The 20,045-nt window shown below is 42.9% G+C and overlaps 1 protein-coding gene across 1 annotated transcript in view; it reads right to left on the reverse strand.

Moving 5' to 3' along the window:
* The window catches only part of CSMD1 (CUB and Sushi multiple domains 1), a 3,274,537-nt gene that overhangs the window by 1,339,262 nt on the left and 1,915,230 nt on the right, over nt 1-20,045 (reverse strand). The window contains exon 9 of the mRNA XM_073626646.1: nt 12,373-12,497. Within this exon, the coding sequence (XP_073482747.1) occupies nt 12,373-12,497 (125 nt within the window). The remainder of the gene's footprint in view (nt 1-12,372; nt 12,498-20,045) is intronic.

Here is a 20,045-nt window from a genome sequence, read left to right on the forward strand (position 1 = left end):
CTCCAAAATATATGTATGAAATCCGCTGAGGATGAGTTGCATCTCCAGCAGGAGGGAGGAATAGATGGATATAATTTGTGTAGACGCACGGGTGTGTAATATATCCTATGTACTATTTTAAACTGCACTAACTTGTCTCTAGCTGATACTAGCTGTGAGAAGGGGCACTCCCACAGTTCCTCCCAATCTTCTGTGTCTAGTGTAGGGAAATCAATCACCCACTTTGCCTTAAGGTTTTCTAATCCCGTGTGTACGTTAGGGAGTAACGCTTTATATATGGTGGATAAGGGCTTAGTTAGAGTTTCGTCCCTGAGCAGAGTTTCCAGATTTGAGGTGTAAAAAGCCACTTGGGCATGCTCAAACTGGGTGTTGAAGGCGTGTCTAAGCTGCAGGAATCTAAACAGGTGAGAGTTGGGTAAATCATATTGTTGTTTCAACCCGTCAAAAGTCTGCATTCGGCCATCCAAACAGATCTGATTTATATATTTGATGCCCTTGCATGCCCATATACTAGGGTCAGGAATGGACCCAAATTCTGACAATTGCGGGTTAAACCAAAGAGGGCTGTGCGGGGATATGTGTCCAGAAGGTATGGGGCGCATGGAATTGGCCACCGACCACGCTCGTATAACCGCCTTCATTGCCGTTGTAAGAGGGAAGGGAGCCCTAGGACCCCGGTAAAGTAAGTTCCGTAGCGCCTCGTATGACCCCAGATGTGCTGCTTCTAGAACCACTGCTGCATTGGACTCATCAGAGACTAGCCAGTTGTGGGCATGTGATAATAGAGCCGCCACAAAATAAGAATGGAGGTCAGGGCAAGCCAGGCCTCCCTCCCCCCAAGGTCTCTGTAGCACCGCCAGCCTAAATCTCGGCTGACCGGTTCCCCAGAGAAAAGATAAAAAGCCCCTTTTTAAGTTGCAATGAATAAGATCAAGTAACAAATGTTTCAACAGTGCTCAAATGTAAACCATGTGAAGAAATATAAAAATAGACATAAAATTAAACCAATTGTCTGTTATCCCCAGTGCAGCTGAACAGTAACCATAACTGGAGGATATGGATGGCAACAGGACAAAACAAAAAATGTCAGCACTCAGTGGGTAACATTAGATGAACATAACACTGGCAGAAACCAAGGATGGCAGGCAATGGGTTAAGCAAAATATTCCTTTCAAATGATGTTGATGAACCAAAACAAGTTTAATGAATACAATCTACAAAAAATGGAAGGAACTGGGATTTTCAAGGTGCAAAAGGGTGACACAAAATTTATGTAAAAATTTCACATTTTATTTAGAAAAGTTGATAAAAACATGTTTGTAAGGGCTCTTTCACACGGGGAGTCCGTATGTCCGTTTTTCATCCTTCTGTTTTTGGATGAAAAACGGACATACATGTATCCCTATGGAGCGTCGGATGTGCAGCGACGGACCTGTCATCTTCCTGCTCAGCGGGGATCGGCTGAGCGATCCCCGTTGAGCAAGCGGGTGTTCACGGGGCAGATCATCACTGATCTGCCCCGTGTGAAAGAGCCCTAAAAAGAGTTTACATTCAAGATACTGAAACAATCTTTACACAGTGCAACTGAAGGATTTATTTCTCAACACGTTTCACCACTTGCCGTGGCTTCTTCAGGAGAGTAGTATCTATCTAAATTACAAGATAAACATTAAAGGGACAATCAAGAAATCAACATAAATACAAAGCAAAAAATGATACCACACATCCAGTCTGCCAGTGCAATACTCTAGGCCAAATATGGGATCTATTTACCTGTAAGCAGGTCTTTCAAAAAACTGAATAGCGAATTGAATATAAACTCAAGTAATTACGCTACTTAAATCAGGACGCAAACCCAACCAGGATCAGCTGATGACCACAGAGAGTAAGTAAAATCGCATTTTTAACTGATGGAAGAGGTCCTAGAATGTGAGTGGTGAAAGGAATAAAGAAAAATTTATTTTAGACCTTATTGCAATCTTTAATTTGAATCTCTTAATTCTTTGTTCCATTTTTTATTTTTTATTTATTTTATTTTCTAGAAAAAAAAGGGGGGTAGAGGAATCTGTACCTGTAATAAAGGACTGGCTTAAAACCAAAAAAGTCCAAGTTGCTTGACTGCATCGATTCATGGTCTTTCCAAAACGAAGCCCCAAAAGAAAGAGGGGGGGGAAAGACAACAAAAAACCTAAAACCAACAGCAAGATTTCAGTCAGAAGGCCCTCAACCAAAGCAAGGGTTCCTCAAAGATTAGTCTAGGATTTTCTCAAATTAGCATAAAATACCTGGGTTAGAAGATATGTGAAGAAAATGACCTCCTCCTCTCAAGCTGGATCTCTATTAAACCACCACCAGAGTGTTTAAATACGCTCCCCCTCTCCAAATTTGGTGCCAAAAAAACGGTCCCAAAACCTAGGGGAGGGGCGGACGCTGCAGGGACATCTACCAATAGGCAGTAAAACAGAAAGTAACTCTTCTAGCTAAATCAGGAAGAGAAATAAATCAATCAAATCAGTATAGTCAATGGTGCTAGGCATACAGGAAGTGACACTAGGTGGCACACCGGAAGTGACAAAGCAACACCTCTGGGGCTGTCAGCAATGATGTAAATGACCAAAAAAGGCCAGAGACACATCTGAATTGATATGTATACAAACTATTAGTAAAAAAGGAAGTGTAACCGGGAAAGATGGAAAAATAACTGCTACCTTTTGTGTGGACAAAGTTCACACAAAGGTTAAGGAAAGGTGCAATTGGCACCAGCCAGTGGAAACAGACTTACCACTGGGAATGGCGCCCTGGGCATCCGTATGGTCATCTAATCCTTGTAGATGCTTCCCAAAGCCCCCCACCCTATGTGAACGAGTATGGGGTACATCGTACCCCTACCCATTCACCTGGGGAAAAAAGTGTCAATAAAAAAAACACACTACAAAGGTTTTTAAAGTAATTTATTAGGCAGGTCTGAGGGTCTTCTTCCAACTTTGGGGGTCTTCTTCCGACTTTGGGGGTTTTCTTCTGACTTCTCCGTTCTCTCCGGCCTCTTCTCCCGGTGTCCGGTTCTTCTCCCGCTCTCCGGCCTCTTCTCCCAGTGTCCGGTTCTTCTGCCAGGCTCCTCCACTATCTTCTGCTCTTTTGCCGCTCTTTTGCTAGCGGTGGCCCAGTCTTCACCGTCGTCTTGTTCCCTCTTCTCTTCTTCCAATGTTGACACAACGCTCTCTCCCACTGTAATGATGTGTGCGAGGTGCACGGCGACTTATATAGGCATGGGACATGGTGACCGGGTGATGTCACCCGGTGACCCCGCCCCCTTATGATGTCACAGTCCCATCATGCCCCGGGTTTTTTCCCCAGGTAGATGGGTAGGGGTACGATGTACCCCATACTCATTCACATAGAGTGGGGGCCGGGATCTGGGGGCCCCCTTATTAAAGGGGGCTCCCGGATTCCGATAAGCCCTCCGCCTGCAGACCCCGACAACCAACTGCCAGGGTTGTCGGAAAGAGGCCCTTGTTTTCATCAACATGGGGACAAGGTGCTTTGGGGTGGGAGGGCCCACAGGGCGCCCCCCTGCCCCAAAGTGCCCACCCCCCATGTTCAGGGCATGCGGCCTGGTACGGTTCAGGAGGGGGGTGCTCGCTCGTCCCCACCCCCTTTCCTGACCGGCCGGGCTGCGTGCTCGGATAAGGGTCTGGTATGGATCTTTGGGGGACCCCCATGCATTTTTTCAGCGTAGGAGGTTCCCCTTAAAATCCATACCAGACCTAAGGGCCTGGTATGCCCCTGGAGGGGAACCCATGCCGGTTTTCTATTTAAAATTTGGTGCGGCGTTCCCCTCATGATTCATACCAGACACATGTCAGCAACGCTTGTCGCTCATCGGGAAAGTTAAAAACAGCTAGTCCTTTCCCGATGAGCGGGCCAGCGTGAGATGTACAGTACCCTGTCGCCGAGAACCAGCGCAATGGGATCACACTGGAAACACATTTTCGTGGTCAGGTACTGTAGTTTCTGTTGCCATTATGATTTAAAAAGAGTAAACAGTTGATTGATAATAAATAGCTTCAGCCAAACACTAACCATGAGTGAAAGAAAAGTTTTTGTGCTATCATTCATATTCTCTGAAAAATGGCCAAAAAATCATAAATTCTGCCAGGGTATGTAAACTTATGAGCACAACTGTATTTATTCAAATCATCCCCAAATAGTTGCTCCCCATGAAAAGGGAAACTAGTCAGAAGCCTTTTGCAAAGTGCTTCGGCTGACCAATTTTTTTAACCAAAGGGTCCTACGCATGTGTACTAGCACAAGCGCAAGGCAGGATGCCTAGTGAATAGAGTCTTTCATAGCGTCTATGGCAAAACATAGCGCCTTTGGCAGTTTGGCCAACTCGCGGGCCTGTTGTGCAGGGACCTCCTTAAGGGCCTCTTTGAATTGGTCCTTTAGGGACTGACAGATGCCTATTGCAGTGACTGTAGGCTGAGTAACGGCCCCTGCCAAGGAAAAAGAGGATTTTAACAGGAATTCCAACCTTTTATCTGTTGGATCTTTAAGCATTTGTGCATTGTCTACTGGACAAGTTAAACTTTTATTCACACTGGAAATCGCAGCGTCAACTGCTGGTACATTCCCTCTTTTGGTGAATTTCTCCTCCATGTGATAGAGAACTGAGAATCTCTTTGGAGGGAGAAAATGCTTATCCAGGTGATCCCATTCAGCATAAATAAGCTTTTCTAGTAATGCATGGACCAGAAACGCATGAAAAGGCTGTGAAGGTTTTAAAGAACCCAAGGAAGAAACCAAACTTTCAGCTGACTCTGTTAGGGGTAGCATGAAAGTGGAACGAACCATCTCCGTAAGAGTTTGTACCATCAATCTCTCAGATTGCGAAGTTGAAAAAGGTTCATCAACGGTTGTTTCCTCCATAGAGGAATAATCGGCTTGTTTTTCCACGTGATCGCCTGAGGGTAATACCTCATCCTGTACCCACTGTTCCCTTGGTAAGGGGTTTGAGGTGAGGGAGGGGGATCTTGCACACTTCCTGTCCATATCCATGGAGGATGCAATTAAAGCCGCTAATCTTCCTTCTAAGCCCTGCAGGGCAGAGGAAAATGCATCTTCAGTCACGTATACAGGGGCTGAAGTGTGAGAAGCAGTTGCACCACCAATTGGTTCCAATGACTCACCCTGGCTTGCCATATCTGGTATCTCCAGAGGGGATGACAGTGTGGAGGCATGACTGGAGTTCCCAGCGCCTGGGGATGGAATTTTTGGTACCTTTGTGGTAACTTTGGAAGCCATAGTGCTAAGCACAAAAGCAGAGGCACTCTAACAAAAATATACTACTTGCTGAGCAATACTCTAGCAATAACAATGACACCATAAAGATCAGCTTGATACTGAGCAACAATGTACAGTATCTCACAAAAGTGAGTACACCCCTTACATTTTATTATATCTTTTCATGTGATGACACTGAAGAAATGACACTTTGCTACAATGTAAAGTAGTGAGTGTACAACTTGTATAACAGTGTAAATTTGTTGTCCCTTCAAAATAACTCAACACACATCCATTAATGTCCAAACCATTAGCAACAAATGTGAGTACACCCCTAAGTGAAAATGTCCAAATTGGGCCCAAAGTATCAATATTTTGTGTGGCCACCATTATTTTCCAGCACTACCTTAACCTTCTTGGGCATGGAGTTCACCAGAGCTTCACAGGTTGCCACTGGAGTCCTCTTCCACTCCTCCATGATGACATCACGGAGCTGGTGGATGTTAGAGACCTTACGTTCCTCCACCTTCCATTTGAGGATGCCCCACAGATGCTCCATCACCTTTACCCTCAGCTTCTTTAGCAAGACAGTGGTTGTCTTGGAGGTGTGTTTGGGGTCATTATCATGTTGGAACACTGCCCTGTGGCCCAGTCTCAGAAGAGAGGGTAATTATGCTCTGCTTCAGTAAGTCATAGTACATGTTGGCATTCATGGTTCCCTCAATGAACTGTAGCTCCCCAGTGTCGGCAGCACTCATGCAGCCCCAGACAATGACACTCCCACCACCATGCTTGACTTTAGGCAAGACACACTTGTCTTTGTACTCCTCACCTGGTTGCCGCCACGCACGCTTGACACCATCTGAACCAAATAAGTTTATCTTGGTCTCATCAGACCACAGGACATGGTTCCAGTAATCCATGTCCTTAGTCTGCTTCTCTTCAGCAAACTGTTTGCGGGCTTTCTTGTGCATCATCTTTAGAAGAGGCTTCTTTCTGGAATGACAGCCATCAATTTGATGGAGTGTGCGGCGTATGGTCTGAGCAGTGACAGGCTGACCCCCCACCCCTTCAACCTCTGCAGCATTGCTGGCAGCACTCATACATCTATTTCCCAAAGACAACCTCTGGATATGATGCTGAGTACGTTCATTCAACTTCTTTGGTCGACCGTGGTGAGGCCTGTTCTGAGTGGAACCTGTCCTTTTAAACCGCTGTATGGTCTTGGCCACCATGCTGCAGCTCAGTTTCTGAAAAAGCCTTTTTACCCTTTCTGCCATGTGAGTGTATTTTTCAAGTTTTTGAAAATAAAATAATGGTTTGTGGTCTGCACTATTATGCCTTTTTTTCTATGACATCTATATTGGAGAGACAGATGACCAGTATGAAAAGTGACCCTTGATGCAAGCTGTGATACATCTTTATGCTAGAAAGTGAGTTTGACCTCCTGTTGTTACTGGGGTCCATCAAACTAGGCGAGAGAACACCCAGAGAGGAGCTTTGTTGGTGGGCACATCAGTGCTGCTTTCATTGGGGGATATAATGTGAATTCTTTATGCACCTTGAAGAAATATGTTGCACTTTATGAAGATTGTTGTCACATGAAGATTGGATGGTGTATGGGACTGTTTTTATAGTTTTGGACAAATCACACATTTTATCTTCGGAATATATAGGGGGCTATATCTGCTATTACACAGATTCACATTATTTATCTGGTTTCATATGTTTTTGTTATATTGCATTTTCTGGCACAGAATGATTTTTTAAGATACATGTTTTTCAATTAGATTGTATAATTTATAGAGAAGATTTAATTGCAGAGTGTTTCACTTATTTTATGTGTATGTTTTTTTTTGTGGTGATCGGACTTTTTGTGGTAGCTGCTCCGAAAAATTGTGTTTTTGTTTTTTCTTTTCACTATTAATTGTGCGGGGTTCTTTTATCCTATATTTAGTATCATATCAAACTTTAATCATGTTTGCCAAACTCGCCATGAACTGAACTCATATATTTGGGTGATCCCTACTGCCTAACCACTTCCCATGTTTCTTGTTACCTTGTACTAGTCATCCTGATGCTACTACCTGTGCCTGCTAAAATGTTGGGATTATACATTATATATTGTAATTACAGACAGGAGATATATAAAAAAAAAATGTTTCAACATTAGAACATTGAGTAATTGAAGTATTGAAACATTAAGACATTAAAACATTAAGGCATTAAAAACCATTAAAAACCATTAGAAGCTAAAAATTATTATTTTAGAAGTATTACTAAAAAAAAAAAATGAAAAGTATTAGAGCAGTGAACTATTAAAACCGTGAGCCATTAGCTCTACTTGCTATAGTCAGTTCACTAAAACGCAGTTGTAGTTTACAATGTAAAATTCAAAGTTTAAACACAAGTGCATATAAATACACAAATATATACACATACACGTACATATACACATGCATATAGAAACATATACGCATACACAAAGAGAATGCATATATTCCACATGATGGGAGTCATTAGTGTATATTCAGTGGTGACAAAATTGGAAAAACGCACCTATGTGCATCAAAATGCATAGACGCATGCGTGCAAAAATGTGCATAGGGGTTTAAACCTGTGAGTGCCTACTGCAAAATGGAGTGCATTGACAGACTGGTAAAAAATGGGGGGGGGGGGAATCTGAATGACACCTACCTACATACCGTAGAATTAAAGCGGGGGTCCACCCACACCGCCAAAAAAAAAAAATATTAAAAGCCAGCAGCTACAAATACTGCAGCTGTTGACTTTTAATACATGGCCACTTACCTGTTCCTGGGTCCAGCGATGTCGGCAGGGGACGCCGAGAACCCGCTCGGTTCTCGGCAGCTGCCGCCGCCATCCTGGGTGAGGGAATCAGGAAGTGAAGCGTTGCGGTTTCACTTCCCGGTTCCATACTGCGCATGCGCGAGTCGCGCTACGCGTCCCAAGTGGTCCCCGCTCTCTCCTGGGAGCTGTGTGTTCCCAGGAGACAGCGCGGTGGGGACGGGAAGTGGCATAGACTCCCATGGGAGTCTATGCCGGAAGTGGGTGCAAATACCTGTCTTAGACAGGTATCTGCACCCCCCCTGAAAGGTGCCAAATGTGACACCGGAGGGGGGGAGGGTTCCGAAAAGCGGAAGTTCCATTTTTGTGTGGAACTCCGCTTTAATGATTAGTTTGTTATTTGTTGTTTGTCTGTCATCTGTAGCTACAGGAAGAGATACAACTATTCAGTCCCTAGTCACTTTAAGGCGTGCCATAATGGAAATCCAACAGGCTTACAAGTGTTTGGCATAGAAGCCATTAAAAAAGATGATGATACGGGAAGAAGATTCCAGAAACTCTGTAAACGAGAATCTTTCTGGATCTTCACACTTGGCTCCTTGGCTCCTGTAGGGATGAACGAAGACCTTGAAGTCCATGGGGTAGTCTAAATGTGCCATTACAAACAGCATGCATACAGATTGTCTGTGGAACCTCCCCCTCCCCTCCTACTCATGACTCAATGTTCTAATGTTTCAACATTTTTTTATATGTCTCCTGTCTGTAATTACAATGTATAATGTATAATCCCAACACTTTGATACACATGTGCATTCTACTAGAATCCTAATTATACACACATACATTTGGTATTTATCTCATCTAGAGCAATGTGATGTGGATACCTCTGGAGTAAAGGAGAATATATCATCCACTATGGGATACATCTCCCAATCAGCCACCCCCTCCATGTATATCTACCACATCCTACAGACTTTCTTTTACTATCCAAGGGTCTGATGAAGAGGGAACACCTTAAAACGCATTAGCCTACCTTGATCATTTGCCCTTGTATGGGCATAACTCATTTTTAACCACTTCAGCCCCAGAAGAATTTACCCCCTTCCTGACCAGAGCACTTTTTGTGATTCAGCACTGCATCGCTTTAACTGACAATTGCGCGGGCATGCGACGTGGCTCCCAAACAAGATTGACGTCCTTTTTTTCCCACAAATAGAGCTTTCTTTTGGTGGTATTTGATCACCTCTGCGGTTTTTATTTTTTGTGCTATAAACAAAAAAATAGCGACAATTTTGAAAAAAACGCATTATTTTTTACTTTTTGCTATAATAATGATCCCCAAAAAAATACATAAAAAAACATTTTTTTTCCTCAGTTTAGGCCGATATGTATTCTTCTACATATTTTTGGTAAAAAAAATTAGCAATAAGCGTTTATTGATTGGTTTGCGCAAAAGTTATAGCGTATACAAAATAGGGGATAGTTTTATGTCATTTTTTATTGATCATTTTTTTTTTACTAGTAATGGCGGTGATCAGCAATTTTTATCATGACTGCGACATTATGGCGGACACATCGGACACTTTTTACACATTTTTGGGACCATTGGCATTAATACAGCGATCAATGCTATAAAATTGCATTGATTACTGTAAAAATGTCATTGGCAGTGAAGGGGTTAACCACTAGGTGGCACTGTAGGGGTTAAGTGTGTCCTAGGGGGGTGATTCTAACTGTGGGGGGAGGGGCTGTGTGTGACACATCACTGATCACAGCTTCAGATTACAGGGAGCGTGATCAGTGTCATTAGGCAGAACGGGGAGATGCTTGTTTACATTAGCATCTCCCCGTTCTTCCTCACTGTGAGATGATCGCGGCTAAGCCCGCGGACATCAAGTCCGCAGGACCCGCAAACACAATCACGGAGCTCCCTGCGGGCGCGCCCGCGAGCTGCCTCTTAAAGGGTAACGTACAGGTACGTTAATCTGCCTGTACTGCCACAGTATATCTGTGTGAGGCAGTTGGGAAGCTGTTAATGAATATCTTGTAACCTAGTTTGTATGAATTCATAGTCATTTCTTTGTACTCATCTATTTTGTTTATGAATAAACTATATCACTTTGATTCATGCGTTAGATCACGCGCCTTCCATCCCCTCATTTCCATTCATGTGCAAACTGACTGAGGGAGGAAGTCTATGGGTCTGGTCTTATGTCACTGGTATAGAGTGTCACTTGGAAGTTGGAAGGAGGCTACCAGCTGTCCCTGGACATTTTGTGAGTACAGACCCTGAAGGGATCCTTAAGACTGAGTTTGTGTTGCTGCAATTCCTCCTCTGGTCCTAGAAGTCAGCATACGGGGTGTGTGAGCTAAAGGGGACACTGGCTAGTGTCTGGAAGGCTTAAATCCACTGACAAAGTCCACTGAGTTTCTTCTTCTACAGAGGGACTTGTTCTTCCACACAGACGCTGTATGGTTCAGCAGATAATCTGCTCCACAGTTCTACAGAGAGAGAGAGTTGTCCTCACTTGTGCGTAGTTAATCTGGAGTATCATATTAATGCCCTTCTCCTATCCAAGTTCTCCAAATAAAACATAAAAACAAATCCCCTAGACTGGTCATTGTAGACAACGAGCGGAAGAGTGAGTTCACCTGGCTGTGTGAGAATACCGTGTAACTGGCTGCAGGATAGTGGGAGACCAAGGTACAGATATTCCAGCAGTTCCTGCGGGAGCAGTGGTACATATGTTATCGTGTGGGTGTATGTGAGGGTATGTGATATGTACTAGGGTGTATATAATTCCTAATCCTTTGTATGTACTTCAATTACTTTTGTTACTTTTCTCCTGACCACTGCACTCTGAATATTATCCACACCTGTCCCCTGCACTTTGTACATTATCCACTCCTGACCACTGCATTCTATACATACAATTGATCCCTAAACATTGTATGTTACATGACCCAGCAGGGAGTTTCCTTAGTATTTCTGGGGCCATATGAATCCCAGTTGGCAGACCTGGAACATCACAAAACTTTAATTAGAACAATTCAAGCAATATATTACACAGAACTGTCAGATAGTGTGTGAGTCAGCGCTCACTGGCAGCAATAAGGTGGATGATAAGGGATCAATAACAGGGAGGGGGGAAAACAACAGGATATACCCAAAATGAATTAATAAGAATTAGTCCATACAGTCCATAGTAGTAAGGGATATCAAAGAGAAGTCCACAGGACGGATGGATCCACAGGTGGATGGGGATTGCACACACAGTCACCGGCAGTAGCTCAGCAGGAAATAGGCGTTCCCTCAGACAAACCAATACAGCAAAAAGAGGGCGCCTGAGTCAGTGTGATGGTAAAAGCAAGTAACATTTTATTCAGATACACTTACATAAAAGTATCTTGCAAGCTGCACACAGGGTGGATGTGGATCACCAATCAAGCAGTCAGCCGTCACAAGGGATGAGAAGACTACTGTAGGGATAAGCTCAGACCTGCCATATGAAGGTGTATAACCAGCACCGTCTCCAGCTCTCACACCTGCTCTCACAGAGCTAGCAAGAGACCAAATCAGGATGGGGAGGGCCGCAGCACGTTTCCGAGGCACTGCCTCCTTCTTCAGGCAAAACTTTTGCCTGAGTTTTGCCTGAAGAAGGAGGCGCCCACCCATAACTTGACCTTGAAATGTCCTTCTCACATCTAATGCCACCAAGTGCCTGGCCATCTAGTGGCAGGAGAGAAAAGTACAGTATAACAAGGCCAAACTTAGGGACAAATCAATGGATCTCTAACAACTATCTACAATGGCTACTCCTGACAAGGAATTTGGTGAGGAGCTCCCTGACTAAACCCCAGGGCGCTACATATACATAAAGGAATAGTATATTTATGCGATACAGTTAGTTTCAACCTAAGTGAAAAAAGCAGTAAAGCATTTCATTACACTTTGAACTGGCAAATTGTAACATATTGCTGAGCTACTGGTGATTTCTAAACTGTTCTTTTGGAAAAGAAAGTGTGAAAAGCACAATTCAAGCCATTGCTATATTATGTGACACAAACAAATTCTTAGGCAATTTATGAGTTTCTGTGGTTTCATTGGCATGTGTTTTTCAAGCAAACAGAGAATGTATTCTTAAGACAAACTGAAAAGCTATATTCAAATCATAAAGAACATAGCCATGAGTAGCGTGAATTAAAAAAAAAACATTTTAAAAGAAATGTGCACTCTATAATTTTATAGTATTTAAATTCAAACCTGCTTTTTCATTCGCTTACCTCGACAGATTGGTCTATGATCACTCCAAGCAGCGAGTGTGTCAGTCACTCTTTGACAAGTTATACTCTTCGAGCCTTGTAGCACATAATTATCATCACAGGAAAATTGGACATTGGCACCCACTCTAGAAATAGCCAGAAAGCAAACAAATATATTGTAAGAAGAGTAAATAATGGGCAACATTGCAATGTTTAGCAAAGAGGAAAACCGATATTGCAAAGTAAAAACTACATTCAATGTTTTAGAATCTCTGATTTTTTTATTCTAGCAGCATGGAAAAAGAAATACCATCATTGCATATAGGAATTTACATATACAGTGCCTATTCTTACCCCTTGAAATTTTCCACATTTTGTCATGTGACAACCAAAAACATAAATGTATTTTAGACAAAAAAGGAGGAAGGAATGGTACTTTGTATGAGTCATATCACGGAATTGATACCTTGTTCATATTGATCATTGAATTATTTATTGATTTAAAAGGTGTCAATCTTTAGTAAAGGCTGCAATATACTGTAAATAACAGTTCACTTGTATGAATATACAGTTATTATACAAAGTAAAATACAACATGATTAGCAGTACAGTTTCATAAAATGATCATCCATTGATAATTAAATAAACATAAGCAATTGCTCTTATGCTGTGTACACATGACCGGACTTTCGATGGACAGAATCACGTTGGATTTTCCGATGGACAATCACACCAAAGTCCGACGGATTCGACCGTGATGACATACGACCGTACTAGAATAAGGAAGTTCATAGCCAGTAGCCAATAGCTGCCCTAGCGTCGGTTTTCATCCGTCGGACTAGCATACAGACTAATTTTTCGATCGGACTCGAGTCCTTTGGAAAGATTTGAAATACAGTATGTTCTAAATCCAAAGACCGTCACATTTTTGACAGAAAAGGTCTGCTGCAGGTCCAATGAAGCCCACACACACAAGTTTGGTCGAAAAGTCCGGCTGTGTGTACACGGCATTAGTGAGCCAAACTTGTCTGAGCATCAGTTTGATGTATACTCGACGCACGTTTCATGGCTCATGGCAATCATCAGGAATAAAATGCTCTGAAATTAAATCAATAACATATCTATAAATATAGGATACCCTTTAAACGGAGAACCATCTCTCAAAAAAAGGTCTATAACTTACAATGCAGCCAAATTGTGACACCCAACCTGTGTCCAAGGGAGGAGGGGGGACAGGGATGGTGAGCTCCCCCGAGGCTGAGGTGAGGAATCCTATCCAGACCAGAGACAGCAGCCAGGTGAAGACCAGATGCCCATATCACAACCATGTGAATCTTGTGTATGCTTGACAGCCCATACTGCTCTGTAGGGATATGGGGATGAAACCATGTGAAATGAATAAACTGTTAATGGAATGAACCTATACCAGTGAGTGAGTGAAGGTGGTGAATAATGTTCAATTACTGCAATGATCTGAAGTGTGTTAGCTAAAGGGACTACAGACTACTGAACTATAAAATGTGAAACTAAAATAAACCTGAAGAGTGTTGTGTGTAGATATGAGTGAGACTCAGTTACCTTGTGTGCGATTCTGTGGATGTGAGCATGCCTGAGATCCCTCTCGTGTTAATGGCCCATGTGAAATGGTCAGCTGGCCAGCCTGAGCTTCTTTTATCCCCGATAAGGGGCAGGTCCCCACCAACATCATGAAAACACACCAATGTGGCCGGAAATTGTGACAAGCTTTGGCTCCATCCACGGCATGCGAATCTGCTGCGGAACCAAGCAAGTCCCAGCCCCAACTAGATAGAAAGGAGGAATCCGCTCCATGCTCAGGCATGATGACACACTGAGTAGGGCGTCAAATCATGGCTCCGATGCATAGGAGGCATGGCCCTGCCCCCAAGTCTGTTTAAAGGGATAGAGGGAGAAGGGGAGAGACTGCCATGTATCGCAGCCCTGGGGTCAAATAACCATCCTGTTGACCCCCATCTCTCCCAAACAAGGGGGCTCACTCAGGGCTGAAGGAAGTATACTATGTTGTATCCTATATTCTGTGTCTAATACCTCTATATTCCAGCAATAAAAGCTAGAGTGTATGACTATAGATATATAGATATATGGCAATTTAAATTTTAAAGACAGGTGGCTCAATACAGAAAGAAATATTAATATAGATGGGTAATGAATTATGTGGTTAAGGTGTGGCAGGTCACTAGGAAAGTGGGTATCTTCTACCCTATTTGGCAATATAGTGATGCGACTATGTGATAGATCAACACAAAGTGGCATATAATTGTGAAGTGGAAGGAAAATGATAAATGGTTTTGAAAATCTTGTGTGGCATGCATTTGTATTCAGCCCCTAACTTTGTAGATGCACCTTTCATTGCAATTACAGCTGCAAGTCATTTTGGGATGTCTCTATCAGCTTTGCACATCTAGAGAGTAACATTTTTGCCAATTCTTTGCAAAATAGCTCAAGTTCTGTCAGATTGGATGGAGAGCATCTGAACAGCAATTTTCAAGTCTTGCCACAGATTCTCAATTGGATTTAGGTCTGGACTTTGACTGGGCCATTCTAACACATGAATATGCTTTGATCTAAATCATTCCATTGTAGCTCTGGCTGTATGTCTGGCCCATTATTTAAGAACCGTCAGAAGAGGAGAAGCGTCACACAGCGGGAGCCTCCCTCCATGCCATAATGGATGCAGAGCGTCCCGAAAAGAAGATGAAGACAAGAAGATGAAGAGAAGAGCGGGAGCCTCCCTCCATGCCATCATGGATGCAGAGCGGCCCAAGGAGAAGAAGGGAAGAAGACACCGACGCCGTGGAGAAAGATGCCAGACGAGAACACCGGAGGAAGAACCAGAAGAACCAGAAGAACCAGAAGAAGAAGAAGATGAAGGAAGAAACCGAAGGAAGATAGAAGAAAGAAGAAGCATTTAAATAAAGGAATTGTCAAAAACTGTCTCTCGTCATTTTTAACATTTTTGACAGTTTTTTAGCGAAATGGTAGGGGTAATTTTGTACCCCCTTACCATTTCACACAGGGGGGGAGGGCCGGGATCTGGGGGTCCCCTTGTTAAAGGGGGCTTCCAGATTCTGATAAGCCCCCCGCCTGCAGACCCCCACAACCACCGGCCAGGGTTGTGGGGATGAGGCCCTTGTCCTCATCAACATGGGGACAAGGTGTTTTGGGGGGCTACCCCAAAGCACCCTCCCAATGTTGAGGGCATGTGGCATGGTACGGTTCAGGAGGGGGGGCACTCTCTCGTCCCCCCTCTTCTCCTGCGGCCTGCCAGGTTGCATGCTCGGATAAGGGTCTGGTATGGATTCTTGGGGGGGACCCCACGCCGTTTTTTTTATTTTGGGCGGGGTTCTCTTTAAAATCCATACCAGACCTGAAGGGTGGAATGTACGACTCATAGTTGTCCTGTGCACAGATTCTCCCACCTGAGCTGGGATCTCTGCAGCTCCTCCAGAGTTACCATGGGCCTCTCGGCTGCTTCTCTGATTAATGGTCTCCTTGCCCTGCCTGTCAGTTTAGGTGTATGGCCATGTCTTGGTAGGTTTTCAGTTGTGCCATACTCTTTCCATTTTTGGACGATAGATTGAACAGTGCTCTGTTAGAAGTTCAAAGCTTGGGATATTTTTTTTTATAACCCAAATCTGCTTTAAACTTCTTCACAACTTTATCCCTGACCTGTCTAGTGTGTTCCTTGGTCTTCTTGATGCTGGTTGTTCACTAAGGATCTCTAACAAATCTCTGAAGGCAATTGGTTCCAGTAGATTTTAGTTAGGGGTATCAGTGTAAAGGGGGCTGAATTCAAATGCACGCCACAGTTTTCAGATATTTATTTGTAAAAAAAATTGAAAACCATGTATCATTTTTCTTCCACTTCACAATTATATGCCATGTGTTGTGTTGGTCTATCACATAACATCCCAATAAAATACATACGTTTTTGGTTGTAGCAAGGGGTATGAATACTTTTTCAAGGCACTGTAGATGAAACCACATATGTTGAGTCATTAAGTGACAGGCTTTGTGACGGCAGTATGAAAAACAGTTATACTGCTTTAAACTGCCTTAAATTAGGACCATAGTTGGATGAAAGATGAAGACATTTCCAATGCAACTACAATCTGTTAAACTGTTAGGACATCAGTGGCTTGAAACCCTCCTAAGACATGCAAAAATTCAAGCTTATCAGTCATTATGTTTACGAGAGGTGCCCTTTCTCCATTCACATCATGAGTGGCGTAAATACTGCAAAAGTTATAGTTAAAGGATTGATAGCATTGCTAAATCCATGGTATCAAAATTAGATTTAGGGCTTCCAATTTTGGCACTACATGAGGAGGAGGTGAGACTTGATGGCTCCCACGAAACCTGCTCCCTGCCTGCATATGAAACTGCTACAGGAGCTCACCCCCAGGTGATCCACTGGCTGGTAACATTGGGCAAAGATAGATGTTGGGTAGGATCGGCGGCTAATCAATATATTATAATTGTCACATTATGTATGCACTGAGGGGGTTGACATAGGTGGTTGTAATCAAAAATGGTAACAAGCTGTATCTATGATAGAGATGGAGACCCTTATGGATATCATAGGTGGGAAAGAGGGATAGAGAAGAGGGGAAAGAGAAGAAGAGGGAGCGAGGGTGAGTATGGAATAAAGTGGGAATGGGTGGTCAGAGAAGGACCTCCAATGATTAATCACACCAGGGGGGATAGGGAGGGGGAGTACAGGTGCAGGCACAAGAGGGAGAAAGCTCCCCAGAATGGTAGTGCGGTTCTAGTTCAGGAGACAGTGAAACGGGACAAAAAACAGATTTACCAAGGCAATAATAAAGCGTTGTCAAAGTCAAAGGGTAAGCAATGCTTCCATTTTAGCATGGATAAAGGCCCTATTCATTCTGTGTTTGACTTCAGCCAAGAACAAAGTCAGGGATTTCCACACTTTGGCAATAGTTTGTTTGACAGCTGTAACAAGCTGTAGGAGTAGTTGGAGCTCAGCTGGTTTTAGGTTTAAAAGAGCTGTTGTAGGATTGGCTGAACATTGGTTTCTAGGGCTTTAGAGGCCATTGTGAAATTGCTTTTCCAAAAATCTTGGGCTATGGGACAGTCCCACCATACGTAAAAATGTGTGCCTTGGTCTGAGCAGCCACGAAAACACATCGCTGAGTATGAGGGGACATATTTTGCAATCCTAGTCGGAGCTAGGTACCAACGTACAAGGATAGTTCATTTCTAATGCTCAGACATTAGGTGAGGAAGATTTAGTAGCCGTCCAGATACTAGACCAGTCTGCGATCTCAAGTGTGTGCCCCAAATTCTGTGTCCATTTATTGATATACGATGGTGGTGTATTGTCTGGTTTGACACTTAACTGTTTGTAGAGAATCGATATGTGGGGGTCGCTCTTACATATTTGTTCAAATTGTGATATCTGGGTTAGTAGGGAGCCCATATTGAGGTAAGGCATGAAGATGTTTTTAATTTGTAGGCAGCAGAACAGTAACTTTCCATTCTCAATTGGAAGCGGGCCAGTTCCTGGGCTCCACCAACCTACAACCTATTGGAGGTGTTCTTTTGGCCAGGAAGGCAACTTTACCCTGCAAAGCTCATCACAGCCCAAGAAAATTAAGCATTGGGCTCCATCCACACAGAACATGGTTACCTAAAATCTACTTCTACTATTAGGTTATTTCTAGCTTATCACACTTTGTGCTCTTTTGTGTTCCATTAATAATGTTGCTGATATTGTTAATGTCCTTAATGCTGTTACACTGTGTTTAATATGAGCATCCTTAAACTGTCATTTGCATTATGTACAGTTTGTCAGTTTATGATTTTAGTGGAGTGTTTATTTTCCTGCAGGCCCCCCCCTGCAGGAAAATAAGGAGTTGTGTGGTGTGAGCCGATCGCTCCTTTTTCTGCAATAAAGTTGTACATCGCTCCTGCTGTTCAATTTCTTTGTTTCTAGGTCGGGGCAGGTTATAGGGACATTTGAGCTTTGTTCTGCTATGTGGAAGAAGGTGTCCACGGTATTATATTTGTGTTGTTTAATTTATAATTTCTGATTATTTTCAGGTTCTCTACATTCTTTCCCAAATTATTGCTTGTCCTTTCTCCCTATACTGGTAACCACAGGTCTAAATTTGTCCTCTTATTGCCCACAGATCTGGCCTGTATTGTATCTTGACACCCTTCTACCAATACTCCTTTATACTATGACATAGTCTCTTTGACTATAATATTCTGGAATGTTAAGGGTCTCTGCTCCCCTAGTAAGTGTATGCAGGTAACCCGAGATCTCAAACGCCTTAAAGATGACATTGCGCTACTTCAGAAAACACACTTGGCCATGCAAGATTTCCACTAGTTATGGAAGCTTTGGGTTTGGGAGGTAGTGGGCTCCTCAGCCATAGGCCATAAGGCCGCAGTCTTTATTCTAATTAAAAAAACTCTACCCTGTGGTATCTTATCAGTTGATAGGAATATAGAGGCCAGTAGTAGGTAGGGTAGAGTACAGAGGTCAGTGGTAGTTAGGGAAGTGTACAGAGGTCAGTAGTAGGTAAGGTAGTGTACAGAGGTCAGTAGTATGTACTACTATGTATCTCTACTTTGCCACTTATCTCACGGCTATCATATAGACACCACCATTTACTGAGTACTTACTTTGATATACTGATATCTACATGCAGTCATATTTATTTTTCTCTAATCCTCTTTTTTACCATTATCACTATGGGAATATCCACATACTGCTGACCTCAACAAGTACAGACAACATTAAATGAATGACAAACAGAGTTATTTTTCAAAAATAAAAAGTGATAATGATACATATATTTCTATCCGTGCTAAATACAATACACTGATGGTACTGTTGTCTGTTATTTGATGCTCTGACTGCAGGTCCCGCTCGCTTGCCCCCACGCCCCTCCCTGGTTTTGGGAAATATCCACTTGGTGTGACTCCTTGTAAGACACGCATGGGCGATTAGCCTCCCTCCCCCTGTTGACGTGGTGGACGGCCTGGGACCCCTTCCGGGACCCGGTGGGGGAGACTTCGGAGAATTTTAGGCTCAGGAGAAACTGTTCAAATGCAATGTGATTGGTAATTATACTGTTAAAAACATATATTTGTTACATTTTAATTTTTATGGTCATATCCATGAATTTCAATATGCAAATCTTGTTACAGCGCCTGAATCCTCTGAAGATGAACCAACGGGGTCGAAACGCGTCAGTATTATTATCCTATTATAGCGCTGGAACATTGTATAATTTTATGCCAGCTTCATTTGTGTTATCTCCTGTAGCACAGCTCCTATTTTAACCATCATGGTCATTTCATGTGATCATGTTGCCATTAAAGTTCTACAAAATAAAAGCCTTTTCATGTTACAGCTTACCATTTTCATAATTTTTTGCTGCTTAGAAAACCCCACGGGGGATATTTCCTTTTTCTTTTTTTGAGTATGTAGGGGATGAGTTAGGTTGCAAGGTGTCTGTATACTTACAGCCATAATCCTGTACCCTTCAAATAACCAACATCTATGCCCTAATTCTGCTAGTACATCCTACTTCTGTGATGCATCCTCCTGGATCATGCAACATTCCCAATTTTTACACATAGTAGTTGCAATTTCAACTCTGTAATGCACCCAGAAAAAG

Source organism: Aquarana catesbeiana, linkage group LG04 (assembly GCF_042186555.1).
Source record: "Aquarana catesbeiana isolate 2022-GZ linkage group LG04, ASM4218655v1, whole genome shotgun sequence".
In the NCBI taxonomy this organism is placed as follows: Eukaryota; Metazoa; Chordata; class Amphibia; order Anura; family Ranidae; genus Aquarana; species Aquarana catesbeiana.